Consider the following 23,647-nt stretch of genomic DNA (forward strand, 5'->3'; position numbering starts at 1 on the left):
TTGGAACCTGATGAGGCAAGCAACCTTCATATATACATATGTGTATATTTGTGTGATATATATTTACATGCATTTATACTTATCAAATATTCTTGTAATGAAATTCTTAAAAAATTCTTTTTTAAGAGATTTGGGGATATCATTCATAGTGTGTTACTAGGATTGTAAGTTTTCACTGAATGGTTTTAGATAATTGATTTACATTGTTTCAAAGAGACAAATTAATTAATAAATATGACAAAGAGATTGTGTAACATTTGAGAACTCTTAAAACAAAATTCAAGAGTTGTACAAAGTAATAATGTCTGACAAACAAGCTTAAAATTTTATCTCATCTCTTTATTTCAATTTAAAGGCTTAATAACCTCTTTTTTAAACTTCTTTGGTCAGTAAATTTTATTAAGTTTTCCATTTCTGTTATCCATAAGCTTTAGAACTTTGAAACTAAATTGATAAATATGTTGTTTTAAAAATGACTTTCTTCTGTCCTCTACACAGGTGTTACGTAAAGGTTCAGGGACTTTGTGTGAGGCTCTTTTAATGGTTCAAGCCTTCCATGTGAATATTATTTTCCCAAACAAACAAGAAACAATTTTGAACAAAATGACTGATGATGGGCATGTTTTAGACCAAGAGACTTACGTAGGTGGGCACGTGGAAGCGTTAGAATCTGGGGTGTTTAGGTCCGATCTGCCCTGTAGGTTTAGACTGGTGTGTATATGTTTCAACAAAACAAGACATTATTTAGAAGGACTGTGCTTACTTTTTTAACACTTGTTCTTTTCTCTCAAAATATTTATCATCATTTGTCTGGAGAAAAAAATTATTCAACCTAAAAGCTTTAATTGTATATTTTGTGAAAATTTAAATTGTTGTTAATAAACTGTATGGTATACAGGAGTAATATAATTAAAGTAAAACCAGAGAATGCCTTTAAAAAAAAACAGTTTTATAGTTGTGGAAGTTTTTTTGCAAGATTAATTTATTTGGCCACTGAAAACTTGCTTGAAAACAAAAAGTTGAAATCCTTTTTGAAGTTGAAATTGTGAAAAACTTGTAAAATGTTGTGAAACTTAAACTGTTGTTGTAGTATTAGTAAGGCCAACAACGAATGAACAGAACATTTTGATTATAAACAACATATTTATAATCTTTATTTTGTTTATAATTTTACGATTAAAAACTTGTTAATATGTAAAATGTAAGTGTGTAAGTATTATATACATGTAAGTATTATATGCATGTAAGTATTATATACATGTAAGTATGACATATTTGATATACATTTAACATGAGAATTTATTTAATACTTTGTTGTATTAGGTTCCAGATGCTATTCAGAAATTGATAAATCAAGTTCCGAAGACAATGAAACATGCCGTTGAAGAGGAAGAAAGTATTCCCCTTGATCAGGTTACAAACTTTGAAGAAGTAGGTTTCGGGTTGTGTTATCTTCCTTAAATGAAATTTTAGAAAAACTAAGTCATTCTACTAAGAGAATACTCTTTATTGTTGAATAAGAATTATCAAGTCTATAATCAAGTTTAAATGCAATCAAACTTCTTTACATCAATAGCAATTAGGCCCCACATGGCCAAGTGGGTTAAGGTGTTTGACTCGTAATCTGAGGGTTGCGGGTTTGAATTCCATCGCACCAGATATGCTCGTCCTTTCAGCCATGAAGGCATTATAATGTGACATTCAACTCAATTATTAGGTTAGTAAAAGAGTAGCCCAAGAGTTAACAGTGGGTGGTGAAGACTAGTTGCTTTGTCTGTAGTCTTTCACTGCTAGTGCAGATAGCCCTCGAGTAGCTTAGTGCAAAATTCATAAACAAACAAACAATCAAGAGCAATTAATGTTTCTTTTGTGAAATTTGTTCATACAATTCTTGTTTTTTCTAACTGTTAACATAATTATTGTTCTTATGCTGAGATGCTGTTTAAACTAGTTTAGGTTTTGAGTTACGAAACTACCAAATGTTATTTGAATTGCATGCAAGAATATAAAAACTAAATTTAAAAATGTATTTTATACATCATTGTAACAGTATCTACATTACTAAATCAATTACAACTGTGTAAGTTTATTCAATATTTTAAATAGGTATGTAACGACATTGTGGAAAAACTGTCAGCCCTCAGAGATTGTCCATCTCGCCTGGAAACCCAGTCATCTACCACTTGGATGTTGGAGCTATGTATCCAAATATAATTCTCACCAACAGGTTACAGGTAGAATTTATTATGTTAACCAGTGTTGTTTGTTTAAATAGCACAATGTGACTTGGTTTCTTAGATCAGAGGACATGTTTATCTGTAGCTCTTGTAATTCTAAATTTTAGTGAAAATGTTAAGCATTTCATTGATTTTTAATAAAATACTTCTACCAAAGATTTTTTCTTTTGAATTTATGAAACAGTTACTGAGATAGTCTAATCTGATAATTAAGAACCAACTTTTTAAAAAATAAAGTTTAGAGACAGCTTGAGTAGGTAGAAAAAGAAACTATTACAAACGTAACATTAACCTATGTCATCGTTAGGTATGGATCGTGATGTAAGCTTGTTAAAAGCTGAGTCATTCATAATTAGAATACAAATCCTTTTTGTCTTACAGTTTAGGTATTTCAATGTATATCCTCTAGAATCTCCTAAATGAAAGTTGTTTTTTTCCATTAAACCTTTATATTTTATCTACTCCAACAATAAATCTAGTGAAGAGAACACCAAAACAAAACATTTAAAAATACAAATTAGAGTTAACTTTTTTGCTAGTTTTAGAATTATTGTGATAATTATAGTTACCTACTCTAACATTCTCAGTTATCTAATACTTTTCTTGTAAAATGATTGTGGACTGTAACTGACAGTTATAGTTACTTACTCCAACATTATCAGTTATCTAATACTTTTCTTCTAGAATGATTGTGGAGCATGGCGGTGTTCCAGGTAATTAACCTTAGTGTGAGATCTCAATGTAAGCAACTGATGAAGTAAAAGTCATATAATACAGCTATCTTGTATTTATCTTGTGGAATGTTTTTCTTATATTTTGTCATCTGACAAGTTTAATATTTAAAGTTTATTTCTATTTGCCTGTATCAATAACTTCTAGTCAAGAGGATATGTCTTTAGCACTAATTCTTTCAAACTTTGTTGGCTGTCACAAACACATAAATATGTGTTTTAGAACATCAAACATCTCTGGGCAGAAGATATAACATTTCAAAACATTTACAGTTTTAACCAACCTTCCAATTAATCTATTAAAAGTTTAAAAAATACCTTTCATAACTAAGAGAAGAAAAACACAGTTGTTAATATTTATTTGTAGACACCAAGAGTAAATAACAGTATGAGCTGCTTTTTGTGTATTGACAAACAAAGAGAATTAGCAACTGTAAATAAACATTTTTTGAAAGATTGAAGGATATATTTGGAGTGTGTTATGTAGGCTTGACATTTATTTTGAATCTCAGTAAAAAAAAATAGATTTAAGCCTAAATTTGTGTTCTTCCTGTTTGTGTTTGAAAATCACATAAGGGTTGAAATGAATTCTAAAGAGTTCAGGTTTGTCACATAAATAAGTGAAAATTCTGAATTTAAGAAATTAAGATTTAAATAATATTAAACTGTAACTTTTAAACTAAAATCTGATGTCAGTTTATTGACATGGAGAGATAATAAAGTTAATTTAATAAAATTTTTAATGTAGTTCCATTCGAAAGATTGTTTGAATAGATTAGTGGAATTTTTTCACTTTTTTGAATGGTTCTTGACTGTTTTAGCCATCAGCCATGGTAGACGAAGCTGTCTCGCAGCATGTGACTTCAACAAGCCAGGAGCAAAATGTCGTGAGTATTGCCATGGACATGGAGAGGAGAATATAGTAAGTAATTTTTTCTCAAAAGTTCCTGTGAAGAAACTGTTTAGTTAAGCACATACATCCAAAAAATATCGGATCTCATGCATTTGAAAAAAAAAGAGAGAGAGAAAAACGATGGAGACAAAATTTCATACTTGTTACAAGAGGATTTACCACGTAATCCGTGATGACGAGAAAACCCACTTGTAGAGAAAAATATATATGTAAAAATGGCTCGTTTGGGTTGAGAAATCGAGGATTTACCACGTAAACCGTGATGACGAGAAAACCCACTTGTGGAGAAAAATATATATGTAAAATGGCTGGTTTGGTTGAGAAATTGAGGATTTACCACGTAAACCATGATGACAGAAAACCCACTTGTGGAGAAAAAATATATATGTAAAATGGCTGGTTTGGGTTGAGAATTGAGGATTTATCACGTAATCCATGATGACGAGAAGACCCACTTGTGGAGAAAAATATACATGTAAAAATGGCTGGTTTTGGTTGAAAAGTTGAGGATTTACCACATAATGTATGAAAATTATCATAGGAATTGTCTTGAAATTATTTATTGAAAGTTGAAATCTTGGGTAATAAGAATTTTCAAATAGATTTTTAGGTTTGATGTTAGTTTTTAAATTAACCGGTCTTTCATTTAAAGCTTGAGTCAGATGAAATATTTAAAAAAATATTTCAGTGAAATTTTATTATGTTAAGTTTGTTTCTGTAACTCAGATCTTTACAGAGAATTGGGTTTTGTTCATTTTATTTACAAATAAATAAAACCATTTTTTAAAAAATTTACAGTGCCTGCTAGTCGAAGTGAATTTCATCGAATTCAGCAACAGCTGGAGACAGAAAAGTTTCCTTCGTTAGAACCAGGAGGAAATGTACGAGGATATCATGAACTCAGTCAGGACGAGAAAGCAGCTGTAGAAAAGAAGAGACTCTCGGGTAAATATTTTATAAGTAGAGGGTTTGTAAAGGTCATGAAAACCTTTAATTTTGTGAAAAATATATTCATTGCTGGACCTCCTGGAAAAATGGTGGTTTATATTAATAGGTCCTGAAAAACACTGACATTATCTTCAGGATAATCATGTGAAAATTAATAAGCATTTCTTTAATAGTTATTGCCTAAAATTAATTCATAATGAAAAGAGAGATACAGAAATGCTATTCCAGGTGGAAAGAGTTAATATAATAGAAATAGTGTCATAAACTTTATTATTATGTATGAAATCGTCGTATGCTTAATACTGAAAAATGTTCCATTAAGGTCACCCACTGTTTATACAGTGATTTATGATGTTTTTAGTGATATTTTGGGCCCCATTATGAAATATTTTAGGACAATCAGTGTTGTGATTTAACTTTTTTTATTTTTTATTATTAGTTTCAGACATAAAATTAATAAAATCCTCTAATAACTTGACAACACGTGAAATTATTCTGGACAATTGATTCTTCTAAAATATATTCTTTAAATGTGCATATATGTTATTATACAATGAGTCTTACATACTGAATACCATATTAAAGATATATGTTATTATACAATGAGTCTTACATACTGAATACCATATTAAAGATAAATGTTTTATTGACCAAGTTACCAGATCTTTGAAAATTCCTTTATTGGTGGAGTTACAGCATTAAACTGATAAAGTGTTTAATAAATAATGTAGTGTAACTGTGAAGATATACAGTATGAGTGAATATTTACTTGGTTGGCATGGTGATGTGTTGTACTGTTCAGCAGACAGTCAGTTTAAAGTTAGGTTGTTGGAAATTTGAAATAATATTTTAATACTATTTTGCTGAGATTACACTTGTTAGTTCCGGCCAAAGCACAGTATTTGGGTGAAAGGCACAAGGCTTTATCTCCTGGTGTTAAATTGAAGTAGACACGTAACTGTAAATGGCAAAGAATTTCTTGAGTGATTTATTCAGTAATAAGTATTCATTTAGAATTGAGTTTAATGGGTTGTTTTATAGTCTTTTGTTTTGCTTGATTAAGTGTTTTTAGTAACTCTGGTGCTACAAACAAAATTAAATGTTGGAAAATTATAATCTGGTCAAGTAACCAAAATTAGGTTGCACAAAAATTGAGGGTTTCCAGTTATTACTATTTTTAATTATTCCAGTTGTCCAACTGATTCAGCTCTTGGCATTACGATTATCTTTTGTTCAAATATTAAGTTACACTGTGTCATCCTTGTTCTGACCATTCTGGGTATTGAATCCTAATTTTTAACATTATGATAGATTGCTTGTTTTTAGTCTGTTTTAGTTAAGTTACATGAGAATAGTTTTATTTTTAGCCAACCTTTGAGATGTGATAGTAATTGATACATTAGCTTCAAGATTAATCACTTAGCAAATTCCATTATTCGTCTAACATAAATTGTGTTGATGAAAGTTGTTACGTGTTTGTTTTCATTTGTTCTTCATTGTTTGTTCATTCGTTAAAAATGAACCTTAATACGTAATAGAAGTATTTCTATATTGGAATTACTTTTCTAGATTATTGCAGAAAAGCATACAAGAAAGTGCACATGACTAGAAGTGAAATTCGTTACACGACAGTTTGTCAGAGAGAGAACTCTTTTTATGTTGATACTGTAAGAGCTTTCCGTGATCGGAGATATGAATTTAAAGGACTGTTAAAGGTGAGAACAAAAAGTATAATTATATTGACCACTTATTTGGAAGACTAGTAAATTCTATGCTGAGTCAATTGTGATTAATTTTGAGATTTGTAAAGAATTTCTAGTAATTATTATTCTTGTTTATTGTAATGAAATTAGATTTTCAGAATTTTTTCATATTTCAGAGGCAAAACATAGTTCTAGTAAATGTTAGTTGAATTTCTTATTCAAAGCAATGGAATAATGCTTATGTGAAAACTGAAATTTATTTTAGAAAAATCATTGTTGATCTTATATTGTGACCTGAGAATTGTTGAAACATTTAAAATCATTGTTTTTTTTATCTGTTTTGTTGATCTAATAGTTACCTGATAATTGTTGAAACATTTAAAATCATTGTTTTCTTAATCTGTTTTGTTGATCTAACATTGTTACCTGAGAATTGTTGAAACATTTAAAATCATTGTTTTCTTTAATCTGTTTTGTTGATCTAATAGTTACCAGAGAATTGTTGAAACATTTAAAATCATTGTTTTCTTTAATCTGTTTTGTTGATCTAACATTGTTACCAGAGAATTGTTGAAACATTTAAAATCATTGTTTTCTTAATCTGTTTTGTTGATCTAACATTGTTACCTGAGAATTGTTGAAACATTTAAAATCATTGTTTTCTTTAATCTGTTTTGTTGATCTAATAGTTACCAGAGAATTGTTGAAACATTTAAAATCATTGTTTTCTTTAATCTGTTTTGTTGATGTAACATTGTTACCAGAGAATTGTTGAAACATTTAAAATCATTGTTTTCTTTAATCTGTTTTGTTGATGTAACATTGTTACCTGAGAATTGTTGAAACATTTAAAATCATTGTTTTCTTTAATCTGTTTTGTTGATCTAACATTGTTACCAGAGAATTGTTGAAACATTTAAAATCATTGTTTTCTTTAATCTGTTTTGTTGATGTAACATTGTTACCAGAGAATTGTTGAAACATTTAAAATCATTGTTTTCTTTAATCTGTTTTGTTGATGTAACATTGTTACCTGAGAATTGTTGAAATATTTAAAATCATTGCTTTCTTTTATCTGTTTTGTTGATCTAACATTGTTACCTTAGAATTGTTGAAACATTTAAAATCATTGTTTTCTTTAATCTGTTTTGTTGATCTAATAGTTACCAGAGAATTGTTGAAACATTTAAAATCATTGTTTTCTTTAATCTGTTTTGTTGATCTAACATTGTTACCAGAGAATTGTTGAAACATTTAAAATCATTGTTTTCTTTAATCTGTTTTGTTGATGTAACATTGTTACCAGAGAATTCTTGAAACATTTAAAATCATTGTTTTCTTTAATATGTTTTGTTGATCTAACATTGTTACCAGAGAATTGTTGAAACATTTAAAATCATTGTTTTCTTTAATCTGTTTTGTTGATCTAACATTGTTACCAGAGAATTATTGAAACATTTAAAATCATTGTTTTCTTTAATCTGTTTTGTTGATCTGATAGTTACCTGAGAATTGTTGAAACATTTAAAATCATTGTTTTCTTTAATCTGTTTTGTTGATCTAATAGTTACCTGAGAATTGTTGAAACATTTAAAATCATTGTTTTTTTATCTGTTTTGTTGATCTAATAGTTACCTGAATTTTATATGCAAAAAATGGCTCGCTTTGGGTTGATATTTTCTCAACCTAAACGAGCCGTTTTTGCATATAAGTTTTTCAACAAGTGGGTTTCTCAACATCACTGATTACCTGAGAATTGTTGAAACATTTAAAATCATTGTTTTCTTTAATCTGTTTTGTTGATCTAATAGTTACCAGAGAATTGTTGAGACATTTAAAATCATTGTTTTCTTTGATCTGTTTTGTTGATCTGATCGTTACCTGAGAATTGTTGAAACATTTAAAATCATTGTTTTTTTTTATCTGTTATCTTGATCTAATAGTTACCTGAGAATTGTTGAAACATTTAAAATCATTGTTTTCTTTAATCTGTTTTGTTGATCTAACATTGTTACCTGAGAATTGTTGAAACATTTGAAGTCATTGTTTTCTTTAATCTGTTTTGTTGGTCTAACATTGTTACCTGAGAATTGTTGAAACATTTGAAGTCATTGTTTTCTTTAATCTGTTTTGTTGGTCTAACATTGTTACCTGAGAATTGTTGAAACATTTAAAATCATTGTTTTCTTTAATCTGTTTTGTTGATATAACATTGTTGCCAGAGAATTGTTGAAAGATTGAAAATCATTGTTTTCTTTAATCTGTTTTGATTTCTAGGTTGCAAAAAAGAAAGTGGCAGAAGCAGTAGAGAGGAGATGCTGCTGAAATCAAATCAACTAAAATCTGGAAGTGTTATACGACTCATTGCAATTGGCACACAAGTGTATTTTGAACTCTTTTTATGGATATGTCATGAGAAAGGGGTAAATAACTCTCTAGAATTAAATAATAAATTTTAGTTTCAGAAATTAGTTTGTTCTTGGATGTAAACTAGTTTTTGTGGCTTGTCAGCACGTGTTTGTTTATCAACACTGCACACAAAGTAAACAATTAGCAAGTACTGCAGTGGATTGGTACAGACATGAAATAGTTAGTTAAAGGCACTATTATTATTTCAAATGTTTAATTAATTGCAGTTAAAAACTTCTCAAGGATGAGGAGAGACCATTTGCTGAAAGTCAACCTCAATTAATAATTTAAATGACTCGGTAAATCGACAGTGAGATTTTTAGTACTGAAATCCAGGGTGTGATTCGTCTTGTCCTTTAGTGGCTTAGCAGTAATTCTGAGAGATTTTCACTGTTTTATATATCTACAGTTGGCAGAACATGAATAGCTCATTGTGTAACTGTATTTATCAAAATATTTTTTAAAATAATAATCCTGAATTTAACACATGTAAGATTATTACACAACTCTATAGTTTTTTTGTATACTCTATAGAATACAATAATGTTCTTGGCTCCAATGCTTATTTGTTTAGTTTGTTAATTGTTTTCAAAGTTGCTTTTCACTTTACAAATTTTTCTGGTGGAAATTTGAAACAGTGGAATCTGCCCTGGAATTAGTTTTGGATGAATAGGGTAGTAAGGTAAGATTGTGTGAAGCTTTTCTTGGGTCCTTAAAAAACATATGGAAGTACATGAAACAGAGCACTAGTTTTGTTGTGTAAGTAACAGAGACTATTCTTTTTCTAATGTTATTTTCTGTAACAGTATTGGTTAGAATGTTTAGTATATGTAGTCTTATTAGTAGTATATTACTATTTTATAAAGGTTATTTGGCATTGTTAGCTTAATATATGGATTTTAGATTATTCAACCTAAATTTCCACAGCTGACCAAATCTTGTGAGATATTACTGGGATTATGGCCAAAAGTATCCACCTTACAAAACAACACATTCTAATTTATTAATACGAACATTGCTGTTCAGATAGTTGGCTTTGATATGAAATTAATAGTTAATACCCTTAAGTTCTATATTAGTGTTTACTTTATCTTAAATCTGTCAAACAATCTTATTTAGGTTCAAAAAGTGTTGTATGATTTATTCTCAATTCATTGTTTCAGATACATTGATGAGTTAGTAATCTTTTTATGAATAATCACATACTGGGCTCAAACCAGTTAATTTTTCATGTGTTATACAAGACTTGTTCTTATGTAAATGTTGTTTTACACACAGATCATGTAATCTTCTGTTATATTTTACATAGTGCTCGCTGGTACAGTATGGAAATGGCAGGTATTGTCTGCCATACAGGTGCAGGAATCATAACTCAAGCCCGTGAATTAATTGAACAAGTTGGGTAAGAGGCTTGAACTTACAGTGAGAATAATGTGATTTGCCTGGGTTTACTACACATGAATGTTTTTGTGATTCACATTCTAAAGTTTATTAAACTGTTTTTGGTTTATGTTAAACCAAATTAGTTTAAAGTTCTGAATAGTACAAGGCAATGTTTTTAAAATATTCTGCATGTCCACTAGCATGACACACGTGACATATTTTTTTAAAACATCTTTTTTGTTTTAAACACTCCTTTGAAATATAAGATATTAAACATTCGGTGGAACCCTTCTAAAGCAGCCACCTTCGAGACTGAGACAAACCGGCTTGATTAGAGGGGTTCCACTGTACATAATTAGGGGTTATGTAAACAAAAAAGGGACTGTGATTGAATGAACCCCATTCAAGGGGTGACCGAATTTGAGGGGTTCCACTGTAAATTAGTCGAGGTAAAATCATTTCCTAGACAAACCAGTTTTCAATTTTGTTTGGTTACAGAGTTATTTAATAGAAAATTAGACCCCTCCTTCCACACCCACCTGTCTCTTTAAAGGGTTTGTTGGTAGAACTTTCTTACATATATCACTTATAACTAGTAGAAAGTCAAGGTTTTCATATATCAGATGATGTACAATATTTTATTCTGAACAGAAAATAGTCATTTTTACACATAGTACAATTCAATATTCTTGTTAAAAACTTAATTAATTAATTAATTGGATAAATTTTAATTCTCTTGTCACATAGAAAATCAGAAAAATGTTGATAGTTATGCATAGCTGTTGCATGTTATAAGTATGTGTTCTTTGGTACACCGTTTAATTACATAAAAATTATTTAGTGCTTTATTACCATCAGTAAAACATACTAGGCTTAGGTGTCATTGACAACAGACAGAAAGACAGGTAAGTACTTTGTTTCTTGTTTTTCATGTAACTAAAATTTAAAAACATGGATTTCTTTGTTTAGATTATTTAAGGTCAGATTAGGTAAAGTACACTCATAATAAAAATGTTTCATGAGACAAGCAGCATATTGGTAATGTAGTTCGATAGTGTAACTTGAGCTGCATGTGCCCCAAGTGATTTATAACTTGTGTCTTGTCAGATCATATGTTTTCTGGTTTACCTCTGTATGTCATTCAAGGAGTTTTGTCAGTTGAACTAATGGGTTAATCTGGTATCAGTTGTCATTTAGACACTTTTTACAACTCAAATTATCATGTTTTTACTCTCTTATGAATGACCCCCTGACCTTATCTCAGGATTTTATAAATAATAGTTTTCCAATAGTAATTCAATTTTTTACATCTTCCACAAGTAATTCTGAAGCACATCATAGGAGTACTCTTATCAACAGGTGTTAGTTGAATTGTGTTACTTAAAATATGTATACACATCAAGTGTTTGTTATATGTAAGATTGTAATTGGTGACAAATAAAGTTCTTAAATAGTTTCAATGCTGTTTTGAATTTCTGGTTATTTGTGAGATTTAGAAAGCACTACAGTATCGTGAGTCAGGGTGGTGTTATAAACAAGTGCTTTTTGTTAACCATCTGATAGACGTCCTCTTGAGCTGGACACTGATGGTATATGGTGTGTTTTACCTGCATCATTTCCTGAAAACTATGTGATAAGAACAACTAACCCTAAAAAACCAAAAGTAACTGTGTCAGATCCCGAGCTGTTTTAAACATCATGGTTAAGGTATGCAGTTGTTTACTGAACTAGAAGTTTGATATTTACAAATAACCTTCTTTGTTTAATGTCGGAAGTGTTTGTTTGATTAAAAGGGATTGTTTTCATACCATGTGATCAGAGTGAAAGTAATGTTTTGAGTTCTGATATAAATGAACTGTAATAAAGACAAAACTATAAAAAAACTTCTGTACAAACATCATATTTAGTTGAAACTGGTTTATTGTTTTAAAAGTTTCCTCATTATTACTGAGTAAGAAGATTAGTTAATATATTATCAATTATTTTGAAACAGTTTCTTTTATCATTTTAAATTGGTCACAAAAAACAAATTGAAAGTTTGATATTTTAAGTGTGAAAATATATTGTTTTGTTTTTGAATTTTGGGCAAAGCTGCACGAGGGCTATCTGTGCCAGTCGTCCCTAATTTAGCAGTGTAAGACTAGAGGGAAGGCAACTAGTTTTCACCACCCACTGCTAACTCTTGGGCTACACTTTACCAACAAATAGTGGGATTGACTGTCACATTATAACTCCATCATGGCTGAAAGGGCGAGCATGTTTGATGCGACGTGGATTCAAACCCGCAACCCTCAGATTATGAGTCAAACACCTTAACCCACCTGGCCATGTGGGGCCTAATTGCTATTGATGTAAAGAAGTTTGATTGCATTTAAACTTGATTATAGACTTGATAATTCTGATTCAACAATAAAGAGTATTCTCTGAATAGAATGACTTAACCCACCTGGCGAGTGAAATATACATAAGTAAGCTTATAAAAATAAAACAACATACTTTTTTCCAGGACCAAAACACTAATAACCAGTACCATGAACTGATAGATCCAAACAAGATGACATACAAAATACGCAGTGAGAACTCAATATTTTTTGAGGTTGACGGACCCTATTTAGCAATGATTCTTCCAGCATCAAAAGAGGAAGGGAAAAAGTTAAAGAAAAGGTATTAGGATATTGAATATATGAATATACATTGTTTATAAGTCCCAGCAAGTATCTTGTATTAGGATATTGAATATACATTACTTATAAGTCCTAGCTAATATCTGGTATTAGGATATTGAATATACATTCTTATAAGTCCTAGCAAGTATCTGGTATTAGGATATTCAATATACATTACTTATAAGTCCTAGCAAGTATCTGGAAGATAAAAGAAAAATGATTTTAATAACATTTTCAACTTGCCTGTTGTGTGATATTTGTGTGTGTCAGCGTTTATATTACACGAAAGATGTTAACAGTTATTAAACATTTGATTTAATTAGATCTAATTAATAGAATTATGTAACAGCAAATGACAATAAAGATGATTTAATAATAATGGAGGTGAATTTTTATTTTAAAGCTGTAATATCTAAATTTAAGAAAAATTCTAAAAATCTACACAGGTTAGAAACTTTATTGTAAGCTATCATACTGTTATTTCTTTGACGCTATAATTTTTTTTTGTCAACTCAGATACGTGTCTTATATGGAACAGTAGACTGTTGGTTGGATGTTTTGTACAGTAAGGTAACATCTGAATGTTATTATATAACAGTAGACTGTTGGTTGGATGTTTTGTCAGTAAGGTAACATCTGAATGTTATTATATAACAGCAGACTGTTGGTTGGATGTTTTGTACAGTAAGGTAACATCTGAATGTTATTATATAACAGCAGACTGTTGGTTGGATGTTTTGTACAGTAAGGTAACATCTGAATGTTATTATATAACAGCAGACTGTTGGTTGGATGTTTTGTACAGTAAGGTAACATCTGAATGTTATTATATAACAGCAGACTGTTGGTTGGATGTTTTGTACAGTAAGGTAACATCTGAATGTTATTATATAACAGTAGACTGTTGGTTGGATGTTTTGTACAGTAAGGTAACATCTGAATGTTATTATATAACAGTAGACTGTTGGTTGGATGTTTTGTACAGTAAGGTAACATCTGAATGTTATTATATAACAGTAGACTGTTGGTTGGACGTTTTGTACAGTAAGGTAACATCTGAATGTTATTATATAACAGCAGACTGTTGGTTGGATGTTTTGTACAGTAAGGTAACATCTGAATGTTATTATATAACAACAGACTGTTGGTTGGATGTTTTGTACAGTAAGGTAACATCTGAATGTTATTATATAACAGTAGACTGTTGGTTGGACGTTTTGTACAGTAAGGTAACATCTGAATGTTATTATATAACAGTAGACTGTTGGTTGGATGTTTTGTACAGTAAGGTAACATCTGAATGTTATTATATAACAGTAGACTGTTGGTTGGATGTTTTGTACAGTAAGGTAACATCTGAATGTTATTATATAACAGTAGACTGTTGGTTGGATGTTTTGTACAGTAAGGTAACATCTGAATGTTATTATATAACAGTAGACTGTTGGTTGGATGTTTTGTACAGTAAGGTAACATCTGAATGTTATTATATAACAGTAGACTGTTGGTTGGATGTTTTGTACAGTAAGGTAACATCTGAATGTTATTATATAACAGTAGACTGTTGGTTGGATGTTTTGTACAGTAAGGTAACATCTGAATGTTATTATATAACAGTAGACTGTTGGTTGGATGTTTTGTACAGTAAGGTAACATCTGAATGTTATTATATAACAGTAGACTGTTGGTTGGATGTTTTGTACAGTAAGGTAACATCTGAATGTTATTATATAACAGTAGACTGTTGGTTGGACGTTTTGTACAGTAAGGTAACATCTGAATGTTATTATATAACAGTAGACTGTTGGTTGGATGTTTTGTACAGTAAGGTAACATCTGAATGTTATTATATAACAGTAGACCGTTGGTTGGATGTTTTGTACAGTAAGGTAACATCTGAATGTTATTATATAACAGTAGACTGTTGGTTGGATGTTTTGTACAGTAAGGTAACATCTGAATGTTATTATATAACAGTAGACCGTTGGTTGGATGTTTTGTACAGTAAGGTAACATCTGAATGTTATTATATAACAGTAGACCGTTGGTTGGATGTTTTGTACAGTAAGGTAACATCTGAATGTTATTATATAACAGTAGACTGTTGGTTGGATGTTTTGTACAGTAAGGTAACATCTGAATGTTATTATATAACAGTAGACTGTTGGTTGGATGTTTTGTACAGTAAGGTAACATCTGAATGTTATTATATAACAGTAGACTGTTGGTTGGATGTTTTGTACAGTAAGGTAACATCTGAATGTTATTATATAACAGTAGACTGTTGGTTGGATGTTTTGTACAGTAAGGTAACATCTGAATGTTATTATATAACAGTAGACTGTTGGTTGGATGTTTTGTACAGTAAGGTAACATCTGAATGTTATTATATAACAGTAGACTGTTGGTTGGATGTTTTGTACAGTAAGGTAACATCTGAATGTTATTATATAACAGTAGACTGTTGGTTGGATGTTTTGTACAGTAAGGTAACATCTGAATGTTATTATATAACAGTAGACTGTTGGTTGGATGTTTTGTACAGTAAGGTAACATCTGAATGTTATTATATAACAGTAGACTGTTGGTTGGATGTTTTGTACAGTAAGGTAACATCTGAATGTTATTATATAACAGTAGACTGTTGGTTGGATGTTTTGTACAGTAAGGTAACATCTGAATGTTATTATATAACAGTAGACTGTTGGTTGGATGTTTTGTACAGTAAGGTAACATCTGAATGTTATTATATAACAGTAGACTGTTGGTTGGATGTTTTGTACAGTAAGGTAACATCTGAATGTTATTATATAACAGTAGACTGTTGGTTGGATGTTTTGTACAGTAAGGTAACATCTGAATGTTATTATATAACAGTAGACCGTTGGTTGGATGTTTTGTACAGTAAGGTAACATCTGAATGTTATTATATAACAGTAGACCTGTTGGTTGGATGTTTTGTACAGTAAGGTAACATCTGAATGTTATTATATAACAGTAGACTGTTGGTTGGATGTTTTGTACAGTAAGGTAACATCTGAATGTTATTATATAACAGTAGACTGTTGGTTGGATGTTTTGTACAGTAAGGTAACATCTGAATGTTATTATATAACAGTAGACTGTTGGTTGGATGTTTTGTACAGTAAGGTAACATCTGAATGTTATTATATAACAGTAGACTGTTGGTTGGATGTTTTGTACAGTAAGGTAACATCTGAATGTTATTATATAACAGTAGACTGTTGGTTGGATGTTTTGTACAGTAAGGTAACATCTGAATGTTATTATATAACAGTAGACTGTTGGTTGGATGTTTTGTACAGTAAGGTAACATCTGAATGTTATTATATAACAGTAGACTGTTGGTTGGATGTTTTGTACAGTAAGGTAACATCTGAATGTTATTATATAACAGTAGACTGTTGGTTGGATGTTTTGTACAGTAAGGTAACATCTGAATGTTATTATATAACAGTAGACTGTTGGTTGGATGTTTTGTACAGTAAGGTAACATCTGAATGTTATTATATAACAGTAGACTGTTGGTTGGATGTTTTGTACAGTAAGGTAACATCTGAATGTTATTATATAACAGTAGACTGTTGGTTGGATGTTTTGTACAGTAAGGTAACATCTGAATGTTATTATATAACAGTAGACTGTTGGTTGGATGTTTTGTACAGTAAGGTAACATCTGAATGTTATTATATAACAGTAGACTGTTGGTTGGATGTTTTGTACAGTAAGGTAACATCTGAATGTTATTATATAACAGTAGACTGTTGGTTGGATGTTTTGTACAGTAAGGTAACATCTGAATGTTATTATATAACAGTAGACTGTTGGTTGGATGTTTTGTACAGTAAGGTAACATCTGAATGTTATTATATAACAGTAGACCGTTGGTTGGATGTTTTGTACAGTAAGGTAACATCTGAATGTTATTATATAACAGTAGACTGTTGGTTGGATGTTTTGTACAGTAAGGTAACATCTGAATGTTATTATATAACAGTAGACTGTTGGTTGGATGTTTTGTACAGTAAGGTAACATCTGAATGTTATTATATAACAGTAGACCGTTGGTTGGATGTTTTGTACAGTAAGGTAACATCTGAATGTTATTATATAACAGTAGACTGTTGGTTGGATGTTTTGTACAGTAAGGTAACATCTGAATGTTATTATATAACAGCAGACCGTTGGTTGGATGTTTTGTACAGTAAGGTAACATCTGAATGTTATTATATAACAGTAGACTGTTGGTTGGATGTTTTGTACAGTAAGGTAACATCTGAATGTTATTATATAACAGTAGACTGTTGGTTGGATGTTTTGTACAGTAAGGTAACATCTGAATGTTATTATATAACAGTAGACCGTTGGTTGGATGTTTTGTACAGTAAGGTAACATCTGAATGTTATTATATAACAGTAGACCGTTGGTTGGATGTTTTGTACAGTAAGGTAACATCTGAATGTTATTATATAACAGTAGACCGTTGGTTGGATGTTTTGTACAGTAAGGTAACATCTGAATGTTATTATATAACAGTAGACTGTTGGTTGGATGTTTTGTACAGTAAGGTAACATCTGAATGTTATTATATAACAGTAGACCGTTGGTTGGATGTTTTGTACAGTAAGGTAACATCTGAATGTTATTATATAACAGTAGACTGTTGGTTGGATGTTTTGTACAGTAAGGTAACATCTGAATGTTATTATATAACAGTAGACCGTTGGTTGGATGTTTTGTACAGTAAGGTAACATCTGAATGTTATTATATAACAGTAGACCGTTGGTTGGATGTTTTGTACAGTAAGGTAACATCTGAATGTTATTATATAACAGTAGACTGTTGGTTGGATGTTTTGTACAGTAAGGTAACATCTGAATGTTATTATATAACAGTAGACTGTTGGTTGGATGTTTTGTACAGTAAGGTAACATCTGAATGTTATTATATAACAGTAGACTGTTGGTTGGATGTTTTGTACAGTAAGGTAACATCTGAATGTTATTATATAACAGTAGACTGTTGGTTGGATGTTTTGTACAGTAAGGTAACATCTGAATGTTATTATATAACAGTAGACTGTTGGTTGGATGTTTTGTACAGTAAGGTAACATCTGAATGTTATTATATAACAGTAGACCGTTGGTTGGATGTTTTGTACAGTAAGGTAACATCTGAATGTTATTATATAACAGTAGACCGTTGGTTGGATGTTTTGTACAGTAAGGTAACATCTGAATGTTATTATATAACAGTAGACCGTTGGTTGGATGTTTTGTACAGTAAGGTAACATCTGAATGTTATTATATAACAGTAGACCGTTGGTTGGATGTTTTGTACAGTAAGGTAACATCTGAATGTTATTATATAACAGTAGACCGTTGGTTGGATGTTTTGTACAGTAAGGTAACATCTGAATGTTATTATATAACAGTAGACCGTTGGTTGGATGTTTTGTACAGTAAGGTAACATCTGAATGTTATTATATAACAGTAGACCGTTGGTTGGATGTTTTGTACAGTAAGGTAACATCTGAATGTTATTATATAACAGTAGACCGTTGGTTGGATGTTTTGTACAGTAAGGTAACATCTGAATGTTATTATATAACAGTAGACCGTTGGTTGGATGTTTTGTACAGTAAGGTAACATCTGAATGTTATTATATAACAGCAGACCGTTGGTTGGATGTTTTGTACAGTAAGGTAACATCTGAATGTTATTATATAACAGTAGACCGTTGGTTGGATGTTTTGTACAGTAAGGTAACATCTGAATGTTATTATATAACAGTAGACGTTGGTTGGATGTTTTGTACAGTAAGGTAACATCTGAATGTTATTATATAACAGTAGACCGTTGGTTGGATGTTTTGTACAGTAAGGTAACATCTGAATGTTATTATATAACAGTAGACCGTTGGTTGGATGTTTTGTACAGTAAGGTAACATCTGAATGTTGGTTGGATGTTTTGTACAGTAAGGTAACATCTGAATGTTATTATATAACAGTAGACCGTTGGTTGGATGTTTTGTACAGTAAGGTAACATCTGAATGTTATTATATAACAGTAGACTGTTGGTTGGATGTTTTGTACAGTAAGGTAACATCTGAATGTTATTATATAACAGTAGACCGTTGGTTGGATGTTTTGTACAGTAAGGTAACATCTGAATGTTATTATATAACAGTAGACCGTTGGTTGGATGTTTTGTACAGTAAGGTAACATCTGAATGTTATTATATAACAGTAGACTGTTGGTTGGATGTTTTGTACAGTAAGGTAACATCTGAATGTTATTATATAACAGTAGACTGTTGGTTGGATGTTTTGTACAGTAAGGTAACATCTGAATGTTATTATATAACAGTAGACTGTTGGTTGGATGTTTTGTACAGTAAGGTAACATCTGAATGTTATTATATAACAGTAGACTGTTGGTTGGATGTTTTGTACAGTAAGGTAACATCTGAATGTTATTATATAACAGTAGACCGTTGGTTGGATGTTTTGTACAGTAAGGTAACATCTGAATGTTATTATATAACAGTAGACTGTTGGTTGGATGTTTTGTACAGTAAGGTAACATCTGAATGTTATTATATAACAGTAGACACGTGGTTGGATGTTTTGTACAGTAAGGTAACATCTGAATGTTATTATATAACAGTAGACCGTTGGTTGGATGTTTTGTACAGTAAGGTAACATCTGAATGTTATTATATAACAGTAGACTGTTGGTTGGATGTTTTGTACAGTAAGGTAACATCTGAATGTTATTATATAACAGTAGACCGTTGGTTGGATGTTTTGTACAGTAAGGTAACATCTGAATGTTATTATATAACAGTAGACCGTTGGTTGGATGTTTTGTACAGTAAGGTAACATCTGAATGTTATTATATAACAGTAGACCGTTGGTTGGATGTTTTGTACAGTAAGGTAACATCTGAATGTTATTATATAACAGTAGACTGTTGGTTGGATGTTTTGTTAATAACATCTGAATGTTATTATATAACAGTAGACCGTTGGTTGGATGTTTTGTACAGTAAGGTAACATCTGAATGTTATTATATAACAGTAGACTGTTGGTTGGATGTTTTGTACAGTAAGGTAACATCTGAATGTTATTATATAACAGTAGACTGTTGGTTGGATGTTTTGTACAGTAAGGTAACATCTGAATGTTATTATATAACAGTAGACCGTTGGTTGGATGTTTTGTACAGTAAGGTAACATCTGAATGTTATTATATAACAGTAGACTGTTGGTTGGATGTTTTGTACAGTAAGGTAACATCTGAATGTTATTATATAACAGTAGACTGTTGGTTGGATGTTTTGTACAGTAAGGTAACATCTGAATGTTATTATATAACAGTAGACCGTTGGTTGGATGTTTTGTACAGTAAGGTAACATCTGAATGTTATTATATAACAGTAGACTGTTGGTTGGATGTTTTGTACAGTAAGGTAACATCTGAATGTTATTATATAACAGTAGACCGTTGGTTGGATGTTTTGTACAGTAAGGTAACATCTGAATGTTATTATATAACAGTAGACCGTTGGTTGGATGTTTTGTACAGTAAGGTAACATCTGAATGTTATTATATAACAGTAGACCGTTGGTTGGATGTTTTGTACAGTAAGGTAACATCTGAATGTTATTATATAACAGTAGACTGTTGGTTGGATGTTTTGTACAGTAAGGTAACATCTGAATGTTATTATATAGACTGTTGGTTGGATGTTTTGTACAGTAAGGTAACATCTGAATGTTATTATATAACAGTAGACTGTTGGTTGGATGTTTTGTACAGTAAGGTAACATCTGAATGTTATTATATAACAGTAGACCGTTGGTTGGATGTTTTGTACAGTAAGGTAACATCTGAATGTTATTATATAACAGTAGACCGTTGGTTGGATGTTTTGTACAGTAAGGTAACATCTGAATGTTATTATATAACAGTAGACTGTTGGTTGGATGTTTTGTACAGTAAGGTAACATCTGAATGTTATTATATAACAGTAGACCGTTGGTTGGATGTTTTGTACAGTAAGGTAACATCTGAATGTTATTATATAACAGTAGACCGTTGGTTGGATGTTTTGTACAGTAAGGTAACATCTGAATGTTATTATATAACAGTAGACCGTTGGTTGGATGTTTTGTACAGTAAGGTAACATCTGAATGTTATTATATAACAGTAGACCGTTGGTTGGATGTTTTGTACAGTAAGGTAACATCTGAATGTTATTATATAACAGTAGACCGTTGGTTGGATGTTTTGTACAGTAAGGTAACATCTGAATGTTATTATATAACAGTAGACCGTTGGTTGGATGTTTTGTACAGTAAGGTAACATCTGAATGTTATTATATAACAGTAGACCGTTGGTTGGATGTTTTGTACAGTAAGGTAACATCTGAATGTTATTATATAACAGTAGACTGTTGGTTGGATGTTTTGTACAGTAAGGTAACATCTGAATGTTATTATATAACAGTAGACCGTTGGTTGGATGTTTTGTACAGTAAGGTAACATCTGAATGTTATTATATAACAGTTTTGTACAGTAAGACATCTGAATGTTGGTTGGATGTTTTGTACAGTAAGGTAACATCTGAATGTTATTATATAACAGTAGACTGTTGGTTGGATGTTTTGTACAGTAAGGTAACATCTGAATGTTATTATATAACAGTAGACCGTTGGTTGGATGTTTTGTACAGTAAGGTAACATCTGAATGTTATTATATAACAGTAGACTGTTGGTTGGATGTTTTGTACAGTAAGGTAACATCTGAATGTTATTATATAACAGTAGACCGTTGGTTGGATGTTTTGTACAGTAAGGTAACATCTGAATGTTATTATATAACAGTAGACTGTTGGTTGGATGTTTTGTACAGTAAGGTAACATCTGAATGTTATTATATAACAGTAGACCGTTGGTTGGATGTTTTGTACAGTAAGGTAACATCTGAATGTTATTATATAACAGTAGACCGTTGGTTGGATGTTTTGTACAGTAAGGTAACATCTGAATGTTATTATATAACAGTAGACCGTTGGTTGGATGTTTTGTACAGTAAGGTAACATCTGAATGTTATTATATAACAGTAGACTGTTGGTTGGATGTTTTGTACAGTAAGGTAACATCTGAATGTTATTATATAACAGTAGACCGTTGGTTGGATGTTTTGTACAGTAAGGTAACATCTGAATGTTATTATATAACAGTAGACCGTTGGTTGGATGTTTTGTACAGTAAGGTAACATCTGAATGTTATTATATAACAGTAGACCGTTGGTTGGATGTTTTGTACAGTAAGGTAACATCTGAATGTTATTATATAACAGTAGACCGTTGGTTGGATGTTTTGTACAGTAAGGTAACATCTGAATGTTATTATATAACAGTAGACCGTTGGTTGGATGTTTTGTACAGTAAGGTAACATCTGAATGTTATTATATAACAGTAGACCGTTGGTTGGATGTTTTGTACAGTAAGGTAACATCTGAATGTTATTATATAACAGCAGACCGTTGGTTGGATGTTTTGTACAGTAAGGTAACATCTGAATGTTATTATATAACAGTAGACCGTTGGTTAAGGTAACATCTGAATGTTATTATATAACAGTAGACTGTTGGTTGGATGTTTTGTACAGTAAGGTAACATCTGAATGTTATTATATAACAGTAGACTGTTGGTTGGATGTTTTGTACAGTAAGGTAACATCTGAATGTTATTATATAACAGTAGACCGTTGGTTGGATGTTTTGTACAGTAAGGTAACATCTGAATGTTATTATATAACAGTAGACCGTTGGTTGGATGTTTTGTACAGTAAGGTAACATCTGAATGTTATTATATAACAGTAGACCGTTGGTTGGATGTTTTGTACAGTAAGGTAACATCTGAATGTTATTATATAACAGTAGACCGTTGGTTGGATGTTTTGTACAGTAAGGTAACATCTGAATGTTATTATATAACAGTAGACCGTTGGTTGGATGTTTTGTACAGTAAGGTAACATCTGAATGTTATTATATAACAGTAGACCGTTGGTTGGATGTTTTGTACAGTAAGGTAACATCTGAATGTTATTATATAACAGTAGACCGTTGGTTGGATGTTTTGTACAGTAAGGTAACATCTGAATGTTATTATATAACAGTAGACCGTTGGTTGGATGTTTTGTACAGTAAGGTAACATCTGAATGTTATTATATAACAGCAGACCGTTGGTTGGATGTTTTGTACAGTAAGGTAACATCTGAATGTTATTATATAACAGCAGACCGTTGGTTGGATGTTTTGTACAGTAAGGTAACATCTGAATGTTATTATATAACAGTAGACCGTTGGTTGGATGTTTTGTACAGTAAGGTAACATCTGAATGTTATTATATAACAGTAACATCTGAAGACCTGTTGGTTGGATGTTTTGTACAGTAAGGTAACATCTGAATGTTATTATATAACAGTAGACCGTTGGTTGGATGTTTTGTACAGTAAGGTAACATCTGAATGTTATTATATAACAGTAGACCGTTGGTTGGATGTTTTGTACAGTAAGGTAACATCTGAATGTTATTATATAACAGT

At 30.9% G+C, this 23,647-nt stretch overlaps 1 protein-coding gene and 1 pseudogene across 1 annotated transcript in view; both read left to right on the forward strand.

Moving 5' to 3' along the window:
* The window catches only part of LOC143232786 (DNA polymerase epsilon catalytic subunit A-like), a 15,261-nt pseudogene extending 3,244 nt beyond the window's left edge, over window positions 1–12,017 (forward strand).
* Window positions 12,018–12,022: 5 nt separating this feature from the next.
* The window catches only part of LOC143232790 (kinesin-like protein KIF26B), a 67,781-nt gene continuing 56,156 nt past the window's right edge, over window positions 12,023–23,647 (forward strand). Inside the window, 2 exon segments of the mRNA XM_076468652.1 lie at window positions 12,023–12,031; window positions 12,831–12,988. Coding sequence (XP_076324767.1) covers window positions 12,023–12,031; window positions 12,831–12,988 — 167 coding nt within the window.

This window comes from Tachypleus tridentatus, chromosome 1 (assembly GCF_004210375.1).
Source record: "Tachypleus tridentatus isolate NWPU-2018 chromosome 1, ASM421037v1, whole genome shotgun sequence".
Taxonomy (NCBI): Eukaryota; Metazoa; Arthropoda; class Merostomata; order Xiphosura; family Limulidae; genus Tachypleus; species Tachypleus tridentatus.